Source organism: Coregonus lavaretus, assembly GCF_964263955.1.
Source record: "Coregonus lavaretus genome assembly, chromosome: 27".
NCBI lineage: Eukaryota > Metazoa > Chordata > Actinopteri > Salmoniformes > Salmonidae > Coregonus > Coregonus lavaretus.
The window spans coordinates 20,404,779-20,418,636 of NC_140014.1; the positions used below are offsets into that span (position 1 = coordinate 20,404,779).

Genomic DNA, 13,858 nt, shown 5'->3' on the forward strand with positions numbered 1-13,858 from the left:
TCGCACCAAAGTATGATAATTTCTAGGAGACAGAACGCGTCTCCTTTCTGAGCGGTATGACGGCTGCGTGGTCCCATGGTGTTTATATTTGCGTACTATTGTTTGTACAGATGAATGTGGTACATTCAGGCGTTTGGAAATTGCTCCCAAGGATGAACCAGACTTGTGGAGGTCTACACATTTTTTTCTGAGGTCTTGGCTGATTTCTTTTGATTTTCCCATGATGTCAAGCAAATAGGCACTGAGTTTGAAGGTAGGCCTTGAAATACATCCACAGGTACACCTTCAATTGACTCAAATTATGTAAATTAGCCTATCAGAAGCTTCTAAAGCCATGACATCATTTTCTGGAATTTTCCAAGCTGTTTAAAGGCACAGTCAACTTAGTGTATGCAAACTTCTGACCCACTGGAATTGTGATACAGTGAATTATAAGTGAAATAATCTGTCTGTAAACAATTGTTGGAAAAATTACTTGTGTCATGCACAAAGTAGATGTCCTAACCGACTTGTCAAAACTATAGTTTGTTAACAAGAAATGTGTGGAGTGGTTGAAAAACTAGTTTTAATGACTCCAAGTGTATGTAAACTTCCGACTTCAACTGTAGTATTGTTATTTGACCTGTTCTAAGCCCAAATATGCCAAATATATGATTCAACTCATTGTCGTTTGTGACCTACAGCCGTTTCTGTATCACATTATATTTAGTCTTTGGACACATTGGGTTACAGTTTTTTACACATTTAATTAATCAAGTCATGTGAATACAGGGAGTTCAGGTGGGCCTTCGCGCTTCAGAAAACAAAGGAAAGGAGGGGTCCTCAACAACAATGACAACAATCACGAAAAGGGATTACCAAGAAAAACTTCCAAAAGGTCTAATTCGAGGTAAAAAGGAGTTGGAACACTCAACACAAAAAGGAGTTCCCACATATGCTTAGCACTTGTTGGCTGCTTTTCCTTCACTCTGCCGTCCGACTCATCCCAAACCATCTCAATTGGGTTAAGGTCGGGGGATTGTGGAGGCCATCTGATGCGGCACTCCATCACTCTCCTTCTTGGTAAAATAGCCCTTACACAGCCTGGAGGTGTGTTGGGTCATTGTCCTGTTGAAAAACAAATGATAGTCCCAATAAGCCCAAACCAGATGGGATGGCGTTCGCTGCAGAATGCTGTGGTACCCATGCTGGTTAAGTGTGCTTTGAATTCTAAATAAATCAGACAGTGTCAACAGCAAAGCACCCCCACACCATAACACCTCCTCCTCCATGCTTTACGGTGGGAACTACACATGCGGAGATCATCCGTTCAACCACACCGCATCTCACAAAGACACGGCGGTTGGAACCAAAAATCTCCAATTTGGACTCCAGACCAAAGGACAAATTTCCACCTGTCTAATGTCCATTGCTCGTGTTTCTTGACTCAAGCAGGTCTCATCTTCTTATTGGTGTCCTTTAGTAGTGGTTTCTTTGCAGCAATTCGACCATGAAGGCCTGATTCACACAGTTCCCTCTGAACAGTTGATGTTGAGATGTGTCTGTGACTTGAATTCTGTGAAGCATTTATTTGGGCTGCAATTTCTGAGGCTGGTAACTCTAATAAACGTATCCTCTGCAGCAGAGGTAACTGTGGGTCTTCCATTCCTGTGGTGGTCCTCATGAGAGCCAGTTTCATCATAGCACTTGATTGTTTTTGCGACTTCACTTGAGGAAACTTTGAAAGTTCTTGAAATGTTCCGTATTGACTGACCTTCATGTCTTAAAGTAATGATGGACTGTCGTTTCTCTTTGCTTATTTGAGCTGTTCTTGCCATAATATGGACTTGGTCTTTTACCAAATAGGGCTGTCTTCTGTATACCCCCCCCCCCCCCCCCCCCCCCCCAACAAAGGGTGGCTATTTGTTTAACACTTTTTTGGTTACTACATGATTCCATATGTGTTATTTCATAGTTTTGATGTCTTCACTATTATTCTACAATGTAGAAAATAGTAAAAATAAAGAAAAACCCTTGAAGGAGTAGGTGTGTACAAACTTTTGACTGGTACTCTATAAATATACCAAAAATGATTACGTTCTGATCATTTGGAACATGTATTCACATTGCTTGATTCATGAAATGTGCAAAAAACAGTAACCCCCAAAGACAAAATATAGTACAATATCAAACACTCACATTGTAGACAAACGCTTTGGCCGATTTTAAAACATTTCTTCAGATTTGTCCATCAGTATGCTCAGAGAAAAAGTGTACCAAATGATTAATTTTTTCCCGTTATGAACATGAATGGGTTAACCAGGATTCCATGTGTTTCTTGAAGGAGGCTGCGACTAAGGAGCCTGCCAACGGAGACCACAAAGTCGAGCCAGAGAAAGCAGAGTGAGAGGCCTCATACATTCTTGATCCTTGATGTGATGTGATGTGATTGCACCTGATTTGATTCCCAGTGTGAACACAATATTCCCTACCCCATTCAGCCGTAACAGCATTTGTTTTGCTCCTGCTGGGAGCTGAACTGATTTGGTGAGGGTGCTTGTTGTCTGTCGGTCTGTCTGTGCATCACCCTGTTTGATGGTGTATGTTTGTGTCTACAGCCCAGAGGATGGGGAGAAGAAGGACAAGGACAAAGCCAAAGAGGAGACTCCCCCAGAACCCCCACCGGAGGAGAAGAAGGCCCCCAAGAAGAGACCTGGACTGAAGAAAGAGCCCCCAGAGGCCTTCATGGCCAGCTTCTTCTCTGGCCTGGACATCTACCAGACCAAGATGCTGGTGAAACCACACACTGATGTTACACCCATTCACATCCTTTAGCCCTGTCATCAGAATAGCTCATTAGTGTTTGAGGTGTTGCATATGACACATCCTTGTCTAATATATACTTGTATGTGTTTTTCAGAACTATCTGGCCAGAAACTTCTACAACCTGCGTTTCTTGGCATTGTTCGTTGCATTTGCCATAAACTTTATTCTGCTCTTCTACAAAGTAAGTCAAACCCTATATAATCAAATAGAGCACAGAGTTACTATTGGGCTGTCATGAATATAAACTGAGTGTGTATTGTGTCAGGTGACTGGTGATGACGGGGATGACAATGATCCAGATCCCTGGCATGGAGGTGAAGCTACTGATGAAGAGGATGATGAAAGTGGGATGGAGTATTTTGTCCTCCAGGAGAGCACAGGCTACATGGCACCCACACTGCGCTTCCTGGCCATACTACACACAGTCATCTCTTTCCTGTGTGTGGTGGGATACTACTACCTAAAGGTACATTTAGCAAACAGACACACACATACAGATAACTAACTTATATGCACACATACCAACATATTTATAATATTCCTAGATAATGTATTTTTCAACATTATAATGGACTAGTAATAAACACAACACCTGAGTGTGATGATATTATCTCCAGACAGTACCCTATGGGGCTGTGATCTAATGTTCTGTCTGTGTGTCTGTCCGTGTCCCCAAGGTGCCTCTGGTGGTGTTCAAGAGAGAGAAGGAGATCGCCAGGAAGCTGGAGTTTGACGGCCTCTACATCACAGAGCAGCCGTCAGATGATGACATCAAAGGACAGTGGGACCGCCTCGTCATCAATACCCCGTGAGTCATATAGAGCATGGCTATAATCATCACCGCAAACTATAATCATCACCGCAAACTATAATCATCACCGCAAACTTTAATCATCACCGCAAACTATAATCATCACTATTTTGGTATTTGAATGTAGTATTCCGATTGTGGATTACTTGTTTATACCAAGGTTTTTGTTTGTAACTCCCTGTCATGTAACTTCTTCATGTAATAATGATATTTTCCATCCTCTTTTGTATAGTTCCTTCCCTAATAACTACTGGGACAAGTTTGTGAAACGCAAGGTAAGTAGACAGTTTTTAATTCATTCTTGGTGGAATTTTAATTAATTATTCACCAGATCAATATGACTTGAGCATGCACATACTATTTCTACTACTTACTCTGTTTCTCCTTGTTATCTTGGCCTGCTGCTGTTAGGTGATCAATAAGTATGGAGATCTGTATGGAGCAGAGAGGATAGCAGAGCTTCTGGGGCTGGATAAGAGTGCTCTGGACTTCAACCCCACAGAGGAGACGGTGGTGAAGGAGGCATCGCTGGTGTCCTGGTGAGACCCTGGGAGAGTAGCCTATAATATAGTTATAGGGTTAGCATACACAGAGTGAAGTCACAAACAATACCATTCACATCAATCCACCTCTTTTGACAGGTTGAGCTCTATTGACACCAAGTACCAGTGCTGGAAAATGGGTGTGGTGTTTACAGACAATGTGAGTGTTCCACATTTACAAAGAGCATCATTTGGTATATGATAACACCACATTATTGTTGACATGATCTGACTGATCTGTTTCTATGTTGTGTGTCCCTGCAGTCATTCCTGTACCTGGTGTGGTACACCACCATGTCCATCCTGGGTCACTACAACAACTTCTTCTTTGCTGCCCATCTGCTGGACATCGCCATGGGCTTCAAGACCCTCCGGACCATTCTGTCCTCGGTCACCCACAATGGCAAACAGGTGGGTGCAGTTTGGCCACCAGGCGGCAGGGTTCAGTGTTGAGTCAGAGCTCTAGTTCTGCCTTGGTATTAACCATAGAGATAAAGTACATCACAGTGGTAGTAACCTGAGGTATTCTCTGTCTCAGCTGGTTCTGACTGTAGGTCTCCTGGCGGTGGTGGTCTATCTGTACACTGTGGTGGCCTTCAACTTCTTCCGCAAGTTCTACAACAAGAGTGAGGATGACAACCAGCCCGACATGAAGTGTGACGACATGATGACTGTGAGTCCTTGGATTTTTCACTAACATTAACATTGAACATTTAAGTCATTTAGCAGACACTCTTATCCAGAGCGACTTACAAATTGGTGCATTCAACTTAGGATAGCCAGTGGGACAACCACATCTTGATCACAGTAAGTACACTTCTTCAAACAAGCAGCTGTGAGCAAAGTCAGTGCAATCAGGGACAACTACATCTCGATCACAATAAGTACATTTCTTTAAACAAGTCAGTGCTAGCAGGTGAAATAAGTCAGTTGTTAGTTTAGACAAAAGACAGTGGTAGTAAAGGGGGGGTAGAAGGATTACTATTATACTATTCCAGGTATTCCTTAAAGAGGTAGGGTTTCAAGTGTCTCCGGGAGGTGGTCAGTGACTCCACTGTCCTGGCGTCGTGGGGGAGCTTGTTCCACCATTGGGGTGCCAGAGCAGCGAATAGCTTTGACTGGGCTGAGCGGGAACTGTGCTTCCTTAGAGGTAGGGGGGCTAGCAGGCCAGAGGTGGATGAACGTAGTGCCCTCGTTTGGGTGTAGGTTCTGATCAGAGCCTGAAGGTAAGGAGGTGCCGTTCCCCTCACAGCTCCGTAGGCAAGCACCATGGTTTTGTAGTAGATGCGAGCTTCAACTGGAAGCCAGTGGAGTGTGCGGAGGAGCGGGGTGACGTGAGAGAACTTGGGAAGGTTGAACACCAGACGGGCTGCAGCGTTCTGGATAAGTTGCAGGGGTTTAATGGCACAGGCAGGGAGCCCAACCAACAGCGAGTTGCAGTAATCCAGACGGGAGATGACAAGTGCCTGGATTAGGACCTGTGCCGCTTTCTGTGTAAGGTAAGGTCGTACTCTGCGAATGTTGTAGAGCATGAACCTGCAGGATCGGGTCACCGCTTTGATGTTAGCAGAGAATGACAGGGTGTTGTCCAGGGTTACGCCATAACATCATAATGTAGAGATAAAAAATTAATAAATAGATTAAACACCAGCCCAGTTTTCAACAATATTGAAATGAAGGCCTAACCATCCTGTTTGGTGCCTTTTAAGTGGATCTATTCTATATCCATCTAGCCTCTCACTCTCTATCTCACCTTCTCTCTGACTCTCTCTCCTCCATCAGTGCTACCTGTTCCACATGTACGTTGGTGTGAGGGCAGGGGGTGGCATCGGCGATGAGATCGAGGACCCTGCGGGCGACCCGTACGAGCTCTACCGCATCCTCTTCGACATCACCTTCTTCTTCTTCGTCATCGTCATCCTGCTGGCCATCATCCAGGGTACGTACTGTACTGGTCTGGGTCACAGGAGGCAGTATCAGGGACAGCGAGGGGGACCAGGGTGAGACCCAGCAGGGTCAAAGTCACTCTGGCTCCCTGGTGTCAAAGTCACCCTGCTCCCTGTGGGCTGGAAGGGGCCACAGAGAGAGACCCACAGCTCAGTATGTCTGTCTGTCTACACCAGTCTCCACCAGGCCCTGACAGACAGACTACCTCTTACAGAGTAATGTTTCTCTCACAGTCAGAAAGCCTCAAACTTTCCAATGGTTTTTCCACCTCTCAAACAGAGACAATCAGTCAGCCTCATGTCTCACCCACAGACACTCAAACTGACTGCTCACCTCACAGTAAGTCCAGAACACATAGACAGATAGAGACACAGATGTAGCCTGTACCCTAAAACAGAGTAATGCTGCTTCCCGTAGTCAGACGCGGTTCAGCCATTAAATATTTTACACTGCAATACAAAAAGCTGGGGGGAAGGAGAATTGTGTTAAATTGCCCTGTCCATAAAGAGACATCCTCACTGTTGGTTGTGTGGCTGCAGGTCTGATCATTGACGCTTTTGGAGAGCTGAGAGACCAACAGGAACAAGTGAAAGAGGATATGGAGGTGAGAGACTTTCGTTTACATTCATCTGTAGTGCAGGTCAACAGAAGACAATGTTTGAATATTTTGTCTTTTTTTCTCCTCAGACCAAATGTTTCATCTGTGGCATCGGTAATGACTACTTTGACACGACGCCTCACGGCTTTGAGACACACACCTTACAAGAGCACAACTTGGCCAACTACCTGTGAGTATCCCTCTGTATCTAGACTGAATGTAACCCAGCACTTAAAAGCTAAACTTTTTTGTCTCTGAAGTATCAATTAGCCGACAGGTCTTTCGTCTTCCTGCATCTTTATACCAACTTGTTTATTATTAAGTCATCTGATTGATGGCTTTTACACAATAGTAGATGGTATCTATGGCCAAGTTAAAAATACCAGTAGTGCCCCGCAGTGCCAGCCTCCTTCCCCCCTCTATAAGCTCAGTGCTCATCTATTGTTTATCTCTGCTGGCTAGCTGGACAATAGGAAGCCATGTGGTCTTAATCTGCCCACTCAGTCAACTGGAGGAGGATATGACGCTAACCTTATTAGCTCATGCTGTTTAGGTTGGTTGGAAAATACAGTGGGGAGAACAAGTATTTGATACACTGCCGATTTTGCAGGTTTTCCTACTTACAAAGCATGTAGAGGTTTGTAATTTTTATCATAGGTACACTTCAACTGTGAGAGACGGAATCTAAAACAAAAATCCAGAAAATCACATTGTATGATTTTAAAGTAATTAATTTGCATTTTATTGCATGACATAAGTATTTGATCACCTACCAACCAGTAAGAATTCCGGCTCTCACAGACCTGTTAGTTTTTCTTTAAGAAGCCCTCCTGTTCTCCACTCATTACCTGTATTAACTGCACCTGTTTGAACTCGTTACCTGTATATAAGACACCTGTCCACACACTCAATCAAACAGACTCCAACCTATCCACAATGGCCAAGACCAGAGAGCTGTGTAAGGACATCAGGGATAAAATTGTAGACCTGCACAAGGCTGGGATGGGCTACAGGACAATAGGCAAGCAGCTTGGTGAGAAGGCAACAACTGTTGGCGCAATTAATAGAAAATGGTTCAAGATGACGGTCAATCACACTCGGTCTGGGGCTCCATGCAAGATCCCACCTCGTGGGGCATCAATGATCATGAGGAAGGTGAGGGAGCAGCCCAGAACTACACGGCAGGACCTGGTCAATGACCTGAAGAGAGCTGGGACCACAGTCTCAAAGAAAACCATTAGTAACACACTACGCCGTCATGGATTAAAATCCTGCAGCGCACGCAAGGTCCCCCTGCTCAAGCAAGCGCATTTCCAGGCCCGTCTGAACTTTCCAAATGACCATCTGGATGATCCAGAGGAGGAATGGGAGAAGGTCATATGGTCTGATGAGACAAAAATAGAGCTTTTTGGTCTAAACTTCACTCGCCGTGTTTGGAGGAAGAAGAAGGATGAGTACATCCCCAAGAACACCATCCCAACCGTGAAGCATGGAGGTGGAAACATCATTCTTTGGGGATGCTTTTCTGCAAAGGGGACAGGACGACTGCACCGTATTGAGGGGAGGATGGATGGGGCCATGTATCGTGAGATCTTGGCCAACAACCTCCTTCCCTCAGTAAGAGCATTGAAGATGGGTCGTTGCTGGGTCTTTCAGCATGACAACGACCCAAAACACACAGCCAGGGCAACTAAGGAGTGGCTCCGTAAGAAGCATCTCAAGGTCCTGGTGTGGCCTAGCCAGTCTCCAGACCTGAACCCAATAGAAAATCTTTGGAGGGAGCTGAAAGTCTGTATTGCCCAGCGACAGCCCTGACACCTGAAGGATCTGGAGAAGGTCTGTATGGAGGAGTGGGCCAAAATCCCTGCTGCAGTGTGTGCAAACCTGCTCAAGACCTACAGGAAACGTATGATCTCTGTAATTGCAAACAAAGGTTTCTGTACCAAATATTAAGTTCTGCTTTTCTGATGTATCAAATACTTATGTCATGCAATAAAATGCAAATTAATTACTTAAAAATCATACAATGTGATTTTCTGGATTTTTTTAGATTCCGTCTCTCACAGTTGAAGTGTACCTATGATAGAAATTACAGACCTCTACATGCTTTGTAAGTAGGAAAATCTGCAAAATCGGCAGTGTATCAAATACTTGTTCTCCCCACTGTAGGTGTGTGATATCACCTTATGCATCATACATTTTTATTTATTGTGCAGTGGTACACAGACTCAGTACTCTGATTGTTGTTCTATGGTTGAGGATAAGACACATGTATGATTGATAAGATCATCAAGGACTATAACATTATGCTTGAATGAGACGTTAATTTCCTCCTGCTGTAGCCATTTGTAGTTGTGAAAAGGTCATTTGTAGTTGTGAAAAGGTCAGTTGTAGTTGTGAAATGGTCAGTTGCTCTTTGAGATGTTGAATGATACAAGTGAACCTTGACCATGGATTAAGTGGTCATTTTCATGTCTTGCCAATTTGACTTGACAGGTTTTTCCTGATGTACCTTATCAACAAAGATGAGACAGAACACACTGGTCAGGTATGGAGCTTGTCACCCTTTTGACCCCTTTGTCCTGTGAAAATGTTGTCATTTCAGGAACCAATGTTTACTGTGACTCACCAGCTTTTAGGCTGGGCTCATTCGCTGCTATAGATTGACCAGTCTTTTTGTCTGTCTGCTTCCTCCAGGAGTCATACGTGTGGAAGATGTACCAGGAGAGGCTCTGGGACTTTTTCCCTGCTGGAGACTGTTTCAGAAAGCAGTATGAGGATCAGCTTGGATAGAGCTGACAGACAGGTTGCTGTCATCCTAAGGACAGGACTACAGTCCAACAAAGAGATACTCCAGGTACACTCCCATTTCCTCCTAACAGCTAGCTGATGACGGTTGGTAACCATTCACCGCCTATTGCCTCCTCTAAATGTGTGAGAGGAGAGGGGAGATGCTATCTTTGGTATGATGGAATAACCATTTTCACATCAACGTCAAATGTACCTGTACATGTTAACTTTGGTACAGTGCCAACCTCCAAGAAAGTGACTATATTACAACCTGCCCAGACAGATTTCAGTTTGAAAAGACTTTTTGGACAACGTGTTGCCTTTTCCTCCACATAACCCCAAACCATTGCACAATTGTTGGTATTTTTGAGAAACACTGGGTTGTGTGGGGTTATGGGACAATGTGTGAGTCTTGGCACGTCGCAATATGCACAAGAATACTACTTCAATATTTCAAGAATGTTTCAAATGAGACTTATGCCAAAAGATAGGGGGGCAGATTTATACAGAGAGCATATGTGATTTAACAAAGTTTTTAAAATAAATTGTTAGAGTAATGTGCTTTCAGATATGAAGTATTGAATATACAGGACTTGACCAGGGGAAAGGTTGATTATATGATAAAAATGCCTGAATCAAGTACTTGATGAAGTGCCTTATCTACATTACAATGGAGCTATGCAAAACCATGTGTTTTTCTTTCTGCAATGGAAGTGCAGTAGTTTTCCTGGACCAGAAACAAGCAGCTGTTCAGAGTTATTAGTTTGTGGCTTATGTTTTTCATTTGAAAATGGATGAGCATTGTTGAGTTTTTTGCCAACTGCAGAATTCTACACTCTTAGAAAAAAAAGGTTCTAGATAGAACCAAAAAGGGTTTTATTGCTTGCTTCATATATGGCACTCCTATAGGTTCTATATAGAACCCTTTTGCAGGGTTATTTGATCAGAACCCCAGGGGTTCGTCTTCACTGAACCAAAATTGGTTCCATATAGAACCATTGGGTTCCATATAGGGTTCTATATGCAACCAATTTTGGTTCTATATATAACCTTAAGGGGTGTCATATATGAAGCAAGCATGGAACCCTTGTCGGTTCTATCCAGAACCTTTTTTTCTAAGAGTGTAACTGCAAACGTACATGGAGTATAAATTACACACACGTCTTAGTATATCATATGTCCAAATTTATTAAACACCTTGAAACAAAAACAAAAAAGAAATTGCTATTGTATGTAGTAGCGTTGCTGAACCGTGCATTTCCCTGAAGGAAAAATAAAGAAATCAATTAAATAAATGGAGTCTTCACGCAGTGTTTGTTGTTGGATTTGACTATATATTTTTTTGCTATAGTTAAGGTCAAGGTATGTAGCCTACAGTACAAACTACAGCAAACTTGCGTGTAATACCTCACTGTCCAGTTGGTCCTTTACTGACCCCTAATCACGTCCAGATGTGACTCTGAGTTCATATCAGTGGATTTAGCTTTTTTTTTTGCATTGCGTCACTGAATAGTGTTGGTCAGTCCAGTCCTACCTGGGTGCAGGAGGCATGCAGGACATCAGCAGGCTGGCTCCCTGCCTTGGCCGATGGGAGTTTTATCCCTAGTACCCACAGTGCCACCTGTCAGTTCGTATTATATCCCTCCCAACGCAGTACCACGCTGGGCTGCAGCCTGGCATCCCTCTGAAGCTCACACAGCCATCCCTTTAACCGGTCTTAACCACCTCTGACGTGGATATCTGATCGTTTTAAAATAATTGTAGGTGAATTGACTAAAGCTTACTTAAAAGTGAATTATCAAATAATTATAACAATTTTCATAATTAGACATAATGAGAGCAGCAGGAAACCACTCTCTGGCTAAGGTAAAATTACGTTGACGCAATTAAAGTACCAGAGACAAATTATACCCATTATATGTAAATTATCTGTTTGTGTTTAATTGTCTCAGTCTGAGGTCCCAGCAGCGGTTTATGTTGTGTGTTTGTGTGTGAAGTGATGGTTGTGAAAACAGGACCGTGTTAGGGGGGCTCATCTCCCTCTCTCTGGTGGAATCATTAGTTCTGTAATGACACACTGCTATTAAGCTGAATCCTCAATTAAACTGAGTTGTCCTGAGAGAGCCATTTAATTAACTGATCCAAAGTGGAGACATTGGAGACATATGACAGGCTGTGTCTTTGCTGTCCACAACAGAAAGTATTCATACCCCTTGACATATTCCAAATGTTGTTGTGTTACAACCTGAATTGAAAATGGATTAAATATTTTAAAAATTCTCACCCATCTACACACAATACCCCATAATGACAAAGTGAACACGTTAAAAAAAATGTAAGTACATTTATTGAAACCTAAATACAGAAATATCTCATTTACATACACTGCATGACCAAAAGTATGTGGACACCTCGTTGAACATCTCATTCCAAAATCATGGTCATTAATATGAAGTTGGTCCCCCCTTTGCTGCTATAACAGCCTCCACTCTTCTGGGAAGGCTTTCCACTAGATGCTGGGACTTGCTTCCATTCAGCCACAAGAGCATTAGTGATGTCGGGGACTGATGTTGGGGGATTAGGCCTTGCTCGCAGTCGGCATTCCAATTCATCCCAAAGGTCTTCGATGGGGTTTAGGTCAGGGCTCTGTGCAGGCCAGTCAAATTCTACCACACCGATCTCGACAAACCATTTCTGTATGGACCTCACTTTGTGCATGCTGAAACTGGAAAGGGCCTTCCCCAAACTGTTGCCACAAAGTTGGAAGCACAGAATCATCTAGAATGTCATTGTATGCTGTAGCGTAAACATTTCCCTTCACTGGAACTAAGGGACCTAGCCCGAACCATGAAAAACAGCCCCAGAACATTATTCCTCCTCCATCAAACTTTACAGTTGGCACTATGCATTCGGGCAGGTAGCATTCTCTTGGCATCCGCAATACCCAGATGTTGTTGCTCCTAGACGTTTCCACTTCACAATAACAGCACTTGACCGGTGCAGCTCTAGCAGGGCAGAAATTTGACGAACTGACTTGTTGTAAAGGTGGCCTCCAATGACGGTGCCACGTTGAAAGTCACTGAGCTCTTCAGTAAGGCCATTCTACTGCCAATGTTTGTCTATGGCGATTGCATGGCTGTGTGCTCGATTTTATACACCTGTCAGCAACTGGTGTGTCTGAAATAGCCGAATCCACTAATTTGAAGGGGTGTCCACATACTTTTGTATATATAGTGTAAGTATTCACACCCCTGAGTCACCTTTGGCAGTGATTACAGCTGTGAGTTGTTCTGGGTAAGTCTCTAAGAGCTTTGCACACCTGGATTGCACAATATTTGCACATTATTCTTTTTTAAATTCTTCAAGCTCTGTCAAGTTGGTTGTTGATCATTGCTAGACAGCCATTTTCAAGTCTTGCCATATATTTTCAAGCCAATTTAAGTTAAAACTGTAACTAGGCCACTCATTCAATGTCATCTTGGTAAGCAACTCCAGTGTATATTTGGCCTTGTGTTTTAGGTTATTGTCCTGCTGAAAGGTGAATTTATCTCCCAGTGTCTGTTGGAAAGCAGACTGAACCAGGTTTTCCTCTAGGATTTTGCCTGTGCTTAACAATATTCCATTTCTTTTTATCCTTAAAAACTCCCTAGTCCTTGCCGATGACAAGCATACCCATAACATGATGCAGCCACAACCATGCTTGAAAATATGAAGAGTGGTACTCAGTGATGTGTTGTGTTGGATTTGCCCCAAACATAACGTTTTGTATTCAGGACATAAAGTTAATTTCTTTGCCACATTTTTTGCAGTTTTACTTTAGTGCCTTATTGTAAACAGGATGCATGTTTTGGAATATTTGTATTCTGTACTCGCGTCCTTCTTTTCACTCTGTCATTTCAGTTAGTATTGTGGAGTAACTACAATGTTGTTGATCCATCCTCAGTTTTTTCCTATCACAGACATCTCTAACTTCTTTAAGTCACCATTGGCCTCATGGTAAAATCCCTGATCGGTTTCTTTCCTCTCTGGCAACTGAGAGGAAGGACGCCTGTATCTTTGTATTGATACACCCAGTGTAATTCATAACTTCATCATGCTCAAAAGGATATTTAATGTCTGCTTTTTTATTTTTACCCATCTACCAATAGGCGCCCTTCTTTGCAAGGCATTGGAAAACCTCCCTGGTCTTTGTGGTTGAATCTGTGTTTGAAATTCACTGCTTGTCTGAGGGACCTTACCGATAATTGTATGTGTTGGGTACAGAGATGAGTTAGTCATTCAAAAATCATGTTAAACACTATTATTGCACACAGAGTGAGTCCATGCAACTTATTATGTGACTTGTTAAGCACATTTCTACTCCTG

The 13,858-nt window shown here is 43.1% G+C and overlaps 1 protein-coding gene across 1 annotated transcript in view; it reads left to right on the forward strand.

Moving 5' to 3' along the window:
• The window catches only part of LOC311103056 (ryanodine receptor 3), a gene marked incomplete at both ends in the record, with an annotated part of 229,346 nt that extends 219,850 nt beyond the window's left edge, over positions 1-9,496 (forward strand). The window contains 14 exons of the mRNA XM_084144572.1: positions 2,603-2,772; positions 2,900-2,986; positions 3,071-3,271; positions 3,483-3,613; positions 3,849-3,891; positions 4,028-4,155; positions 4,258-4,318; positions 4,423-4,569; positions 4,697-4,831; positions 5,941-6,097; positions 6,645-6,709; positions 6,793-6,893; positions 9,200-9,251; positions 9,401-9,496. Of these exons, the coding sequence (XP_084000698.1) occupies positions 2,603-2,772; positions 2,900-2,986; positions 3,071-3,271; positions 3,483-3,613; positions 3,849-3,891; positions 4,028-4,155; positions 4,258-4,318; positions 4,423-4,569; positions 4,697-4,831; positions 5,941-6,097; positions 6,645-6,709; positions 6,793-6,893; positions 9,200-9,251; positions 9,401-9,496 (1,574 nt within the window). The remainder of the gene's footprint in view (positions 1-2,602; positions 2,773-2,899; positions 2,987-3,070; positions 3,272-3,482; positions 3,614-3,848; positions 3,892-4,027; positions 4,156-4,257; positions 4,319-4,422; positions 4,570-4,696; positions 4,832-5,940; positions 6,098-6,644; positions 6,710-6,792; positions 6,894-9,199; positions 9,252-9,400) is intronic.
• Positions 9,497-13,858: the final 4,362 nt, after the last annotated feature.